General features: G+C 42.4%; 2 protein-coding genes across 2 annotated transcripts in view; one reads left to right on the top strand and one right to left on the bottom strand.

Moving 5' to 3' along the window:
* ADGRF3 (adhesion G protein-coupled receptor F3) overlaps positions 1 to 4,670 on the bottom strand; it is a 32,023-nt gene extending 27,353 nt beyond the window's left edge. The window contains 2 exon segments of the mRNA XM_082356920.1: positions 95 to 189; positions 4,613 to 4,670. The gene's annotated coding sequence lies outside the window, so the exon portion shown is untranslated.
* Positions 4,671 to 4,796: 126 nt separating this feature from the next.
* SELENOI (selenoprotein I) overlaps positions 4,797 to 14,242 on the top strand; it is a 44,156-nt gene continuing 34,710 nt past the window's right edge. Inside the window, exon 1 of the mRNA XM_082356915.1 lies at positions 4,797 to 5,021. Coding sequence (XP_082213041.1) covers positions 4,965 to 5,021 — 57 coding nt within the window. The 5' untranslated portion in view covers positions 4,797 to 4,964. The remainder of the gene's footprint in view (positions 5,022 to 14,242) is intronic.

Raw genomic sequence — 14,242 nt, 5'->3', positions numbered from 1 at the left:
TGGTAGGATTTGGTATGTTTTTTCTATTTTTCTGTGTTTTTAAATTTTGTATTCTCTAATGGTAAAATATCTTAATAAAAAAATCAAATCTTACAGTCTCAACTTCTTTCTTATGGACCAACCAGGTACAGAGTCCTTCAGTTTTGCCCAGGTGTCACTGGTTGTCAGGAAGCACCCACAGGCTTAGACCTAGGGTGGGATTCAGACAAACAGATACTTATTGCTGCCACCTGCTTACTCCCAAATCCAAGGTCAACCATAAGGCTATTGGCCTTTATCCCTCTATATACAGAATGATAATTTGAAACTAGGGAAGCCCCCTAGTTTTCCCCCCCCCCCCTCCAGACTTGATTAAAAACTAACTTGTGAATTTTCTTTTTAAAAACATCTTACCATGGTAACTTGTAGAAGCATGGTGCAGTGGAAAAGTTATTCAACTAGAAGTTTGATGACCTGTTCTCTTATTCCAGTTTTACCATAAACTTTCGGGCAAGTTTTCCCAAAAACTTGCCCAAATGTAATTCTTCTGTTGTTCTGTTCTGTACAATTAGAACAACTACCCAGCCACGGGTGCAGGGTTGTTAGGATGATCTAGTGAGATGTCAAACTGCTTTGAGTTTATGAATATAAGGCTTTATCATTGTTTAAAAATAAAAACCCAATCAGTATCTTTTTACAAGCTTCCTTGGGAAGTCTTGCCTATTTTTATGTCTTTAATAACTTATATTGGAGTTATTAACTATATTAGTCCTTAACTAACTCCCAATTTTCTAGATATCTCCATTTATCTGACTCCGTCTTACTTATGACTAAGTAAAACAGGAATTGTAGGAATTATACCATTTCCCCCACACCCCACCCCAGGTTATATTAGGAAGTTGATAACATTGTTCTAGCACAAATATCTTTTATGATTATCATTCTGGAAGGCAAAAAGCCTGACCTTGAGTGTATGAGATATAGAAGAGAGGAACTTCAATGGATGAGGAGGCAGACCAAGGAAGCAAGCAATAACAAACTGTGCTCAGTATTGTGGTGCAGAAGGAAGAGACAGCATGGGGTATAGAAGGGACTAGCCAGGCCAATATGAAGTGGTCCCTGGCAGCTCTGGGCTGCCTTAGGGATAAATGCGCCCTCGAATGGAATTCAGGAAAGAGGAGACGGAAGGTGATTCACTTGCAAAGGCAAACTTGTTTACACGACAATTTTCTCTTCCTGGGTGAGAGTACCTGGTAAAAGGTACCTGGTAAAAGGATTCACGGGGTTTTGGAAAAATAATATCTTATATTTGTATGGGCTTAATTTAACAGGCTTATGCCATACCACTTCACGTGCTCTATGAAATAACTATAAGGTAGGAGAAGAATTATGAGCACTTAACAGATCAGTTGATTTCACCTTAGAGAAGTTAAATGATATAGTTTAATTAAATTTCAGAGATAAATAGGATCTTAGAGATTTAGTCTAATGCCCACTCTTTAAAAAAGAGAACATGTTATGTGACTTCCCTGGTGGCACAGTGGTCAAGAATCCACCTGCCAATTCAGGGGACACGGGTTCGAGCCCTGGTTCGGGAAGATCCCACATGCCGCGGAGCAACTAAGCCCATGCACCACAACTACTGAGCCTGCGCTCTAGAGCCTGCGAGCCACAACCACTGAAGCCGGCGCGCCTAGAGCCCGTGCTCCACAGCAAGAGAAGCCACCACAATGAGAAGCCTGCGCACCGTGACAAAGAGTAGCCCCCACTCGCCGCAACTAGAGAAAGCCCGTGTGCGACAACGAAGACCCAACGCAGCCAATAAATAAATAAATAAATAAATAAATAAATACTCAATGTGATTTAAAAAAAAAAGAGAGAGAACACATTTAGGTGAAGTAAGCTGTCTAGGATCACACAGCCAGTATGTAACAGATGTCAAAGTATAAACAAAGTTCTGTGTTATGTTTCAGTTTAGAAATTCTCAGACTGACTCATAATTGATTCAAACTTGTTACAATCTTCTGCAGCAGAGAGGCAGCAAATTGTAACTGCTTTCACAAAATTAAAAGCTGCTCTTTTTAAAACACTGCTTTTGAAGAAAATGTTAGAGAGGTAGGAAAAAATTTTACAAAATCAGAAATGTCACTTTGAATTTGCTTACATCTGAAGTGATTAACAATAACTGCAGTTTATGAGCTACTATTAGGTTCATGTACTCAAGTCACATTTTATGGCTTTTCACAATTAACTAAATATCTTTTACAAGTATGAAGTTTATATGCCAGATCCGTAAGCCCAGGTCTTATATTAAAAATCATTTAGGGCTTCCCTGGTGGCGCAGTGGTTAAGAATTCGCCTGCCACTGCAGGCGACAGGGGTTCGAGCTCTGGTCCGGGAAGATCCCACATTCAGCGGAGCAACTAAGCCTGGGCGCCACAACTACTGAGCCTGCGCTCTAGAGCCCGCCTGCCTAGCGCTTGTGTTCCACAACATGAGAGGCCACCGCGATGAGAGGCCCGCACACTGCAACGAAGAGTACCCCCAGCTCCACACAACTAGAGAAGCCTGTGTGCAGCAACAAAGACCCAACGCAGCCAAAAATAAAATAAAGTGGATTTCTATTAAAAAAAATAAATAAATAAAAATCATACTTTTTTTTTTTCCTCTTCATATCGATTAAAAGAAACACATAAGGGCTTCCCTGGTGGCGCAGTGGTTGAGAATCTGCCTGCTAATGCAGGGGACACGGGTCCGAGCCCTGGTCTGGGAAGAGCCCACATGCCGCGGAGCAACTGGGCCCGTGAGCCACAATTACTGAGCCTGCGCCTCTGGAGCCTGTGCTCCGCAACAAGAGAGGCCACGATAGTGAGAGGCCCGCGCGCCGCGATGAAGAGTGGCCCCCACTTGCCGCAACTAGAGAAAGCCCTCGCACAGAAACGAAGACCCAACACAGCCAAAAATAAATAAATAAAATTAAAAAAAAAAAAACACATAATAGAGGAAATCTATAGTGTATTACTTGGGAGAACAGCTTCAGTCTGATTAACAGATTTGTCTAAAATTCCAATTCAGTTTTCTTATTAATACACAGAGAGGATTTAAATACAGTACCTGCACAAAGAAAATACTTTTATAAGGAGGTGGTTTCATAGTTTTCCTTTCATTAGAGCCAACTTCCTTCTTAAAGGGAGGTTCGCATTTCCAATGTCCTTCTCAAAGCTGGGCACTTCACAGTGTATCAGAGATCTTTGCTCACTCATTCAACAGAATGTATTGACCATGTACCATTTGCAAGCTGCTAGGCTATGGGACATGGGGAAAATTAGGTTGTATAAGATACAAATCCTCCCCTTAGGGCAAGTGAGGGAAAATAACACCCAAATTTATTGCTCATCTACCATGTACCAAGTATGATGATAGATGTTTTATATCTATTACCTCGTAAGAATCTTTATTTATTTATTTACTTTTGTCTGTGTTGGGTCTTCGTTGCTGTGCGGTCTTTAGTTGCAGCGAGCAGGGGCTGCTTTTTGTTGTGGTGCACGGGCTTAGGTGCTCCGCGGCATGTGGGATCTTCCTGGACAAGGGCTCGAACCCGTGTCCCCTGCATTGGCAGACGGATTCTTAACCACTACGCCACCAGGGAAGTCCCTACTTCGTGAGAATCTTAAAGTTTAGAAGCTAAGACATATGCAGAAACAATAATATACTTGACATATATTGAGTCCTCAATTAGTATTTGTTGAATGAATGCAAAGAATATGAGATCTCAAAATAATTGCCCTTGTTTCAGAGTCCCAGAGAGACTGAGAGGCTCCCTTATGTGGTGGCTTTCCATACCAGAGAACAAGTTTGGGTTGACCATTTCCGAGCTGTGTAATTAAGTGATCCTGGTCAGGTTAGGTAGTCTGAATTTTGATTTCCTAATCTGCAAAGTGGGTAAAATGCCTTCCGTTTCTCACGGTGTTGTTATAGGGGTTGGTGATAAGCTATGTAAATTTCCCCATCTAGAAGGCGATCAATAAATGGTAGCAACTATTACCATTATTCAATTTTATTATTAGACTGATACACACTAGCCATAGATCTAGTGTTCTTTCTATGTCTCCAGTTATGTAAACGCACTTCTTGCAAATGCATTTAAGGACCCCTTAGAGACTCAGGGATCAGTGTTTCTATCTGGTCGGCAGACACTGGCAATCTTCATTTGGAACAGAGCAATAAATAGAGTGGAGTGTGTCCAAGGTTCACAAACAACGCTGTCCCTAGGAACTTGTCTCCAAAGCTCTTTCACGCCCCTTTACCGACTGCAAAAAGCCTCTCACTGGCTTCTCTACAGCAAATTACGTTCACTAAGCTACTGCGTGCAGCGCACTGTGCCAGGAGCTGGAAGCGGGCTGGGCACAGACGCTTTGTCTGCTTTTACTTCACGGCTTGGGGGAACTAAGCCCTCTTTCCTGAGGTACTGCTGAACTGATTCGCAAGCAATCACTCTACCGCCCCCCCAAGACTAAAAAGGTATCCCCAAATCTCTACACAGGCACAGATGCCACATCACCCCCGGCATACCCCAGAGACGAAGAGCAAGGCCTCCTGGGAAACTGACCTTTCACCTCCCCTCTTGCCTTACCTCAACTCACCAATTTTGACGCTAGCTAATAAAGCGACGAGGAAGCCTAGAAGGCGGAACTTAGTGGCTTCCGATCCACGCTGATTGGACTGCGACGGCGCGAAGGGGGAACCGCGTGAGCCTGCTAGCTACCCACCCTCGGTGGGCGGGGAGAAGTGGGGGCTGCGCTTGCGTGCTGGGAGGCGGCGGAAGTGGCCGGGGTGGCTACGCGTGCGCGGTGGGCGGAGCACGGTTTTTCCAGCTCTTTTGCCAGCCCAGGTCTTCCCAGTTTTGCCAAGCTGGTGCGGTGCTCGTGTTTCCCCATCTCGTCGTGGAGCGTCGCTGCCGAGTGGGCGCTAGTGTTCGCGTCGTCATGGCTGGTTACGAATACGTGAGCCCGGAGCAGCTGGCCGGCTTTGATAAATACAAGGTAGCGCGGGCCCCGCGGACGCCCCTCGCCCTGCTGGTCCCGGCCTCTCCTAGGCGCCTAAGGGGCCGGCGCGGTCCGTGTCACCTTGTGCCGCGTGGCTCCGGGCAGGCTGGCGGGAGTTTCTCCGTGGGTCCTGCCGTGTGCTGGGGCTTTGGGGTCGGGGAGCGTGGGAGCATCCTAGGCCCGCCGCTCCGACTCGGTACCCTCCCGGGGGATTGCCTTTTCCTTAGGAGACCGGTCGACGAGAGTGGAGCGAGAGAATTCCCTTCGCTTCTTTACTTCGTTATTATTATTATTTTTAGTCCCCTAAGAGGTGATGCAGTTCCCTTCTGTGGTTTCTTGTCTTCATTTTAATGAAGAAGTTTCTACTCGGCTCTCTTGCATTCAACTTCGGAGATGGAGAGAATCATTTGGCAGATGAGGCCCGGGGAGGGAGCGTGACTGCTGGGGCCAAACTGCAGATGCGCTCGCTTCCACTCCCAGGAAAGAGGCGCCTGGGCGGCCAGTGAAGTACGTGTGCACAGGCAGGAACTGGAACCGTGTAGTGGAAAGAGCGCGGGCTTTGCAGTACATATAAACCTGATACCGAACCTGATGCCAGAATCTAATTTCTTCTATTGACTTTGGGCCAAATAATAGTCTCTACGGTGCAGAATGATTATGAGAATTGGAGAACCGCCTGGTACATAATGGGCCTCCAGTAAATGCTGGTTGTTCACTTTCCTTCACGTACGGTTCTTCTCTACGACTCCCTTATCAGTGAATGACTCCACTATCCGTCCAGTCAGTTGCCCAAGCCCCACATCTGGGCAGTAACCTTTCATCCTTGCTACCTGTGTCGCTTTCACTACTGAGTCCTCTACCCCACCCACCAGCCGGTGAATCACCAGGTCCTGTATGTTCTGTCATTTTTAGCCTAAAGTAGAAAGATGGTTCCATTACCACTCTCCCCACATATACTTTAATCTTTTAATTTTAGAATGGTTCTAGAATATTTTAGAATAGATTTACAGAAAAATTGTGAAGATCGTACATACAGAGTTCCCATATACTCCACACCCGGTTTTCCCTGTTATTAACATCTTATGGTACGTTTGTCACAATTAATGAACCGATATTTACACATTATTATTAACCTATGCGCATACTTTATTCAGATCGCCTTAGTTTTCACCTAATGTTCTTTTTCTGTTCTGGGATCTCATCCAGAATACCACATCACAGTTACTCATCATGTCTCAAGGCTCCTCTTGGCTATGACAATTTCTCAGACTTTTCTTTTTTTTGATAACCTTGACAGTTTTGAGGAGTTCTGGTCAGGTATTGTGTAGAATGTCCCTCAATTGGGATTTGTCTGATGTTTTTCTCATGATTAGACAAGGGTCATGGGGTTTTGGGAGGAAGACCACAGGGTTGAAGTGCCTTTCTCATTGTAAGAAGAATACATGTCATCATGTCATCGGCATGACTTATCGCTGTTGATGTTGACTTTGATCACCTTGCTGAGGTAGTGTTTGTCAAGTTTCTCTTTGAAAGGAAGTCAGTACGCGCAGCCCTCACTTAAGGAGTGGAGAGTTATGCTTCACCTCCTTGAGGGCAGAGTGTTGACATAATTTATTTGGACTTCTGCGTGGAAGATTTATCTTTTCTTCCCAATGTATATTTATTCAATGATTTATTTATATCAGTATGAATTCATGGATATTTATTTTATACTTTGGGTTATAATCCAATACTACTTGATATGGTTGCTTACACACATCCACTTTTGCCCTTCCAGTTCTTTCTTTATGCTTCGTAGTGATCTTTTAAAAAAATATGCATCTGGTCACATCACTCCTTTGCTTAAAATCCTCCATTGTCTTCCCTTTGCTCTTGGAATGAAGTCCAAGAATCCAGAACATGATCTGCATGGCTCTGAATGATCTGGCCCTTGTCTGTGTCATCAGCTTCACGTCATGCCACTCACTGTCTACCCCTCCCAACGTTAGTAGCCATCTCTCCCGTCTCCTTTTTTTCAGATCTTCAAGTAATTTTGTTATGTCTGCCAGGAATGTAGCTCCCCATTTATGTTCATCTTCACGTCTTAAATATTCCTCAGAGAAGCATTCCCTGAGTATCTCGTTCCCCTTAAGTGTGCTCTCACAGTACCCTCTGCTCCTTTATGGAGTTAGTTCTTTAGGTGTCTCCCCATTAGAACGCAGTAGCCAAGTGGTTAGGCTCGCCTCACGGATCACCATGGCCTGAGCACAGTGCTTCTGTGCATAGGCATCCAGTAGACATTTGTGGAATGAGTGAATAACTGAGAAGAGTCACAGTGGATCTTGTCAAACTGGAATTGGAATAACTGTAAGGGACCTTATAAGGTCACATAGTACATTCCTCTGCTTTCAAGCAATATTGTGCCATACCATTTTGAACTGAGGTGCTGACGTGTCTGAAAATTTTAAGTCGAAATTTAACCCAGTGCAGGGCTTTCACTAAAGAAGGTTATTAACCTAGATACCTCTTGTTTTCCCTTAAGCTCTACCACCTTTCTGTTACCTCTTCTGCACTGTAAATATTGACATATAAAACTTTTTCTTCCTTACTAGGATCTGGCTTTCTGGTAGGTGCCAATAGACTAGCTGTTTCATTTGCAGCAGTGTCTGTAATAGGGAATCTTCTTTTTTTTTTTTTATAAGCTGTCTTTCCTAGATTTATATTTCCGACTAGATAGGTGTCCTAATTTATAGAAAATTTTAGTGTGATTTTTCCGTTCCTATTTTTCCCTCTTCCATTATCTGACTCACTTCCTGTGTCTGACAGCAGATTTCCTATCATCTTGGAAAACAAAGGTCAATTTAGCCAGCATCCAACGTTCACTAAAATGTAGTTTATTGATGTTATTTTAGTTATAATGAGGCTTCCTTTAAAAAACTGGGGGTGGGTGGGTGTGGCACAAATTTATAACCTAAACTTCTTCTTGTAGAAGGTTCTTTACTCAGTACTGTGTTCATATTAAAAAAATATGAATCCAAAGGTCCAAAGGAAAAAAGTCTGTGTGGTCAGTTTAACTGGAACATGAATTGCACCTAGAGACCTTTTCTTCCTGAAGATCACCCATTCCCATTATGTGGGCTTCGACAGTGAGTGCTTTGTAAATGCTTATCGCATTAAAATAGCTTTTGAGGAAGATCATCCCATAAATGGGTAAAGACCCAAAACACTCAAAAGAGATTTTTGTTCCCTGATGTGACCCTGTATGTTAAAGCAAAGAGTTGTAGAGAAAAATTGGTACTATAAAAGCAGCTGGTGGAAGAATTACTTTTGAACCAGTTTAATTTCTTTATCTTCCCTAGAGGTACATCTGAGGAGCTACAGTTGGAAACCTGGCAGTTATTCAGAATAACTCCTGAAAGGAGCACACACATAGAGTAGTAATTAGGTTTCTGTAGTAAGAAACTGTTAAGACAATTGATTTTGAGTATAGAAGAAAGCATGGGATGGATTCTGTGTTATATGCTCTCTAAATACTTATGTTTTTCATTGTGTTACCCCAGCCGTATCAAACAGTTGAGTAATTAGTTGAGTGTCTGCCCTCTCTGTTAGGCTATGAGCTCTGGGAGGGCACATCCTACAGCTCTCTTGTTCAATGTGACCAAGGTCTGGCATATGAACAGAGTAGGCATTTGACAAATATTTGTTGAAGGAATGCAAGTGTAAAAGAATAAAAACCATCTTGGAAGTATGGTAAAATGGAGCTGTGCATCTCCTGGAAATTGGAAGGATACTTTTGTATTTTGAATGTGAAGATGTCGAAAGTTTAACTACCATAGTTCTCTGTTGCTTATTAATGTACTTTCAGACAGTTATGTTGAGGGATTTCACTCTCATGAGGCTTATCATTCCTTCTCTCTTCTTATCCTATCTTTAGTTGGAGGATTTTGCCACTTAACTAAGGGTGAAACTTCTATTGTGGTATACCTAATCTGACCTAAGGAAGGCTTAGTTTTAATTGATAGTGTAGCAGCTAGTTTCAAATTGTATCATTTTGCTTTAGAGAGGAAGTGTTCTGTGAAATATCTTGTTTGGTTTCAAGAATATAATTTTATGATGAATTGGTTTCCGCTATTATAGTAGTTAATTAACTTGACTGTCAGCAATAGCCTGATTACAGGAATTGTGATAATTGTGAATTTAGGTGGGAAGGAGAGGCTGCATACATCTTGATGGTAATGCTAAAGAACTGGAATCTGGCCTGCACCCTTACTGATTCATGCAGTTTGATTTTGTTTATTCAGTAAGCATTTACTGAGGGCCTGCTCTGGGTCAGACATGGCACTGGGGCTGCAAAGTTAAGCTAAGCTAGAATTCCTGACTTCAAGGGACTCAGTTTGGTGGCATATGGGCAAGGAAATAAACAAATATAAATAGTTAATAAATACAGTTAGGTAAGTGTTGGGTGCTGTGGGAGAGAAGGAAGCAGCTCCAGGCAGTAAGGGTTAAAGCTGAGAAAGGCTTCAGAGAGGGGATGGAGGGGAAGGCAGAGCTCAGTCTAGAGGATGAAGCTGAGTAGGCCCCAGTTCTTACCGGGTGAAGAGGGGAGAAGAGGCATCCCAGAACTGGAGAGCAGTGGGGTGAGTGCACAAGGGTCGAGGCCTGAGAGTATTTTCTGGGAACCATAAGATGTTAGGTGTTGGGGCTTGGTGGTGGAGTGTCAAGAGAAGAGACTGGAGAGGGAGGTGGGGTCCCCTCAGAGGGGGATGATTTGATGTAAAGGATTTCTGGATTTTACCCTGTAGATCATTGTTTCTGTGGTCCAAGGACTATTGGCATTAGAATCACCTGGGGAAAGTGTTTAGCCAATTTCTAGGTCCATTTTGGGAGGTTCAGATCGGGTAGGTCGCTGTGATATTCATGTTAGACACATACCTCAGATGGTTCTTAGGTACATGGTAATGCTATAGGTTTGGGGAGCCACTTACAAATTTTAAACAGGATCAGATTTTAATTTTAGGAAGCTCACCCCGGCAACTAGAAAATGAATGGAGAGCAGTGGAGGTGGGGGTGATCTGGAGACCTTTTAGGATCCTCCCGGGTAAAACTAAGTCAGAAATGAGGAAGGCCTGAATCAAAGCGGTGGGGATAGAAGGGGAGATGGGAATCTAAAGAAGGAGGTCAAAACTGGTTAACCTGCCCACTGAATTTGGCCAGCAGATATGTTTAATTTGGCTCACACCTACTTTGTTTCAAAAATTAGTATCTTCCCCATAAAAGCGCAGATTTCTGGATTCTCTTGAAAAACTAAAATAGTGGATAACATAGGCCCTGAACTTCTTCCTGACAAGGATCTCCTGAAGCTGAATAGTGCTTGCCCTCTTCAAAAAGGGTGTTTGCTCTCTAGTGTGCCATTTCCCCACCCGTCCCTGTGCTCCACGCAGGTCTGCTTTGTTCAGTTTACCTGCCTGATCCCTGTGTACATTTGATTGTGATCCTTGATTTAAGATTTTAAATTGACAGGACACGGTAACTGACTAGCTGGAAGGGGTGAAGGTAAAAGATGCGGAGGATCTGGGATGACTCAGGTTCTATAGGATGACTTTAGTTGTGCCTTGGTCTCCTTGAGTAGATGTGGGAAACTGGCCTCTCCCACTTGTAAGTACATTAGTAAGGCTTGAAAAGTATTATAGTCGTCTTAGATATAGATTTACAAATGTCTCATAGAAAGAATTATTTTTGAAGTTGGTAGAGACAGAGGAATCTTTCAGAAGGAGTGAGAGAAAAATGGATGGGAAACTTCTGCAGAGTGAGAGAGAGAGCAAGAGAGATTGTTAGGTAGAAGGTTACTCCATTTCTAGGTGCTATTTGGAAGAAACATCTTGAATTGGTTCTTAAACTACTTTCTGAAATATCAGTTCACTGCTGATGGCTTGCTTTTGTAACTGCTGTAATTCTTAAATGTCAAGAACTTCTCCGCTGAGTAAGAATTTGCCCGGTGCATAAGGGAGAGAGGGGAAAGATGTTTCAGTCAGAGAGTCTGATGGGAATCAAGGCACAGAGCCTGGGAGGACCATGCTAAATTAGAGGCACAAGGAAGTGGAAGGTGTGTGAGGGACCAGGCCGAGCCTAGTGAGCTCAATGAGGGGAAGTTGCAATGGCAAGAGCAACGTCATTGTAAATACCCAATAGTGATAATGATAATGATGGCAAACATTTATATAGCATTTACTATATGCCAGGCATTCTTTAAGTGCTTTACATATATTGTCTCATTTAATATTCACAAGTGCTTTGTGAGGTAGAGGTACTATTATTTTCCCCGTTTTACTGAGACACAGTGTTTAAGTAACTTGCTCAAGGTCCCACAGGTGAGATTTGAACCCAGGCATTCTGCGTCTGGAGTCCATGTTCTTCATGCTGTGTTGCCTCTCAATTCTAAGAATGACGTATAAACTCTGCTTTGTAGTTACTGGGTGTTTTGTGCAAAAGATATAAACATTAGAATAAAGACCTTCAGTGACGTGCTTAATTGGATTTGTATCTAATGTTTACAGATGGGGAAAATGTACAGTGAAAAAGGAAGAACTGACTTTGTTTTTTCTTCCCCCAGTTTTAAATTATTCGTAGGGACAAGTGGGCTTGTATTTGCTAGTCTTATATTTAGTTGACTATTAAGAACATTTCATTCACTATTAGCTCTAATTGCAGTAAATGGCTTTTGATTAAATAATTAGCTTTGGGACTGATATTGAGTTAAATAGAACCCACATCCTGGCTTTGCGATCTTGAGCATAACTTAGTCTCTCTAACCAGGTTTCCTCATCTGTGAAATGGGGTAGTACCTGCCTCATAGGATCATTGTCAAAATTGAATGAGTTAATATTTGTAAAGTGCCTGGCACTTAGTGATGTGTTAGTGTTAAGTAAATAAAAAATAAAACTTGACATTTGTGCTTCTCTGCTTGTGAACATTAACTGTCATATAACATATACACACATACTCACACCCGAGGAGGTTATACCAAGAGAAAAAGGATGTTTCAGCAAAGGAAGAGTAAGTAAATTTTTTCAAATACCACTTTGCTATTTATGAATCTGCAGTACTCCCACATATTTATCATGTGTTTGATGTCGAGATTCCTCAGCAAGGATTTCAAGTCCCTTCACTAAATGACCCCTCCTTTTGTCTTATCTTCTCATGTCTCGTTAGTTTATTATATGTTGTTTAAGTCTAGCAAGCAAACGTTTGTCATCAGGACATGCTTGTTCTTGTCTCACTGCTCTAGTTCTTCTCCAGTCGTCTCTCACCACCTTCTCTCCTCTGACGCGTTAGCAGGTATAAATGACAGTATTCACGGAAATGGGATCTCATTGTCCACTGAGTCATGTTCTCTGTGGGTGTAGTTCTTAAAGTCTTGTATTGATTAAAAAGTACTTTAAGAAACTTTAAATTTCTGTCTTAGGGTTAATATAATGCCCCCCCCTTTATTTTCATTTTCAGTTCGATTTGGTGTTTTTCTTTCTTGGTAGATTATTACTAGCACAGTGCCTTGCCTTTAGTGAATTTTATTATACCTTGTCTCTTGCTCGCAGTGCAGTATTTGAAGTTGCCATCAGGAGGTTTAGGTGTTGACCACTAAGCTGATGGTGCGGCTTTACCTTCAGCTGAGGAGTTTGCAGGAGTGTCATTCACCTTCGTTTTCACCAGAGCCGTGGCCCTCAGACTTGAGGGTGCCTCAGAATCAACTGGAGCGTTTGTTAAAAGACAGATTGCTGGGCCCTACCCCCAGGCTGTCTGATTCTGTATATTTAGGGTAGGGCCCAAGAATTTGCACTCAGTTTGGCAACTACATTTTGAGAAGCACCTCATCAGAGAAGTATTCCATTATATTGAAGAGCAGTTAATAAAACCAAGAAACGGATGTAAAGAAGTAAGAAGCTATATTACCGTAATGTTCATATATTAGCCCTCAAGTATCAGGTAGTCTTGATTTTGTGGATAGGAGCCTCAAAGTATCTCTTACTAGAAAAGAGGATGATGCAGTGCTTTCAGTATTGGATGTTAGTTTTCTATCGCTGGATAACAAATTACCACAGACTTGGTGCATAAAACAACACACATTTATTGTCTCACAGTTTCTGTGAGTCAGGGCACCAGTTACCTGGCTCCTCTGCTTGAGGTCTCGCCAGCCTGCAGTGAAGGTGTCAGCTGGCTGTGCTCTCATCTGGAGTTTGGGGTCCTCATCCAGGCTCATGTGGTTGTTGGCAGAATTCAGTTCTTTCCAGTTGTAGGGCTGAGGCTCTCGGCTCCTAGTAGTTGCCCACTTTTCTGGCCACATGGCCTTCACCATAGGCAGTTCATAACATTGCTGTTTGCTTCTTCAAGGTCAATGGGAGACTCTTCTCCAAACTGTTAAGATGGAGTCTTAGGTAATGAACTATATCATGGAAGTGACATCTCATCACCTTTGCCGTATAATGTTCTCTCAATCAAGGCAGTGACATCGATCACCTTCACTATATTCTGTTCGTTAGAAGCAAGTTACAGGTTCCACCCTCAGGGGAATGACTGAACCATCAGTAGGAGGGGATTGATTATACAAGGGCTTGACTCACTGGGGATTACCTTAGGATGTGTCCGCCACAAATTGGAAGACAGAAAAATGTGTATTGGAGGATATTATGTTAATAACAATTTCAGTATATTGGATCTAGGTAGCTCATGATTGTATTTGAGCCAGGAGGGGGAAGTCTGGATTAAAGCAAAGTGATCCATTTCACAGAAATGTTCCAAGATGATTCATAAAGGATTTACGGTTTAGACCTTCCTGTTTATTAGCTGTTAATCCCTGAATTTTATAGTTTCTTCATCTGTAAAATAGGGAGGAATAATCTACCTTATCTATTTTACAATATCAAATAAGAGAACAAATGTAATTGTACTTTGGAAACTATAAAACATACAAATGTAGACATGGTGTTATTAATAGGGGGAGAGTAAGAGCAACTTCCCCTTGTGAAGTGAAAAGTTGCTGTAGACTAGTTCCCAGGGGAAAAGAGTTCCTGTCATCAGTGATGGAGTCACTCTATACTGCCATTTAAGTAAACATGCAGAGTAGTTCATGCATTTATTCATTCATATGTGCAAACATTCAGATATGTTTACTGAACTCCTACTATGTGCCAGGTGCAGAAGGGATCAGGTTGGGAAGCTTTCTCCATTTTCTTAACTGCTTCTTT

The sequence above is a fragment of the Balaenoptera borealis genome (genome assembly GCF_965194805.1).
Source record: "Balaenoptera borealis genome assembly, chromosome: 15".
NCBI classification, from domain to species: Eukaryota; Metazoa; Chordata; class Mammalia; order Artiodactyla; family Balaenopteridae; genus Balaenoptera; species Balaenoptera borealis.
This window is presented reverse-complemented; position numbering and strand designations above follow the sequence as displayed.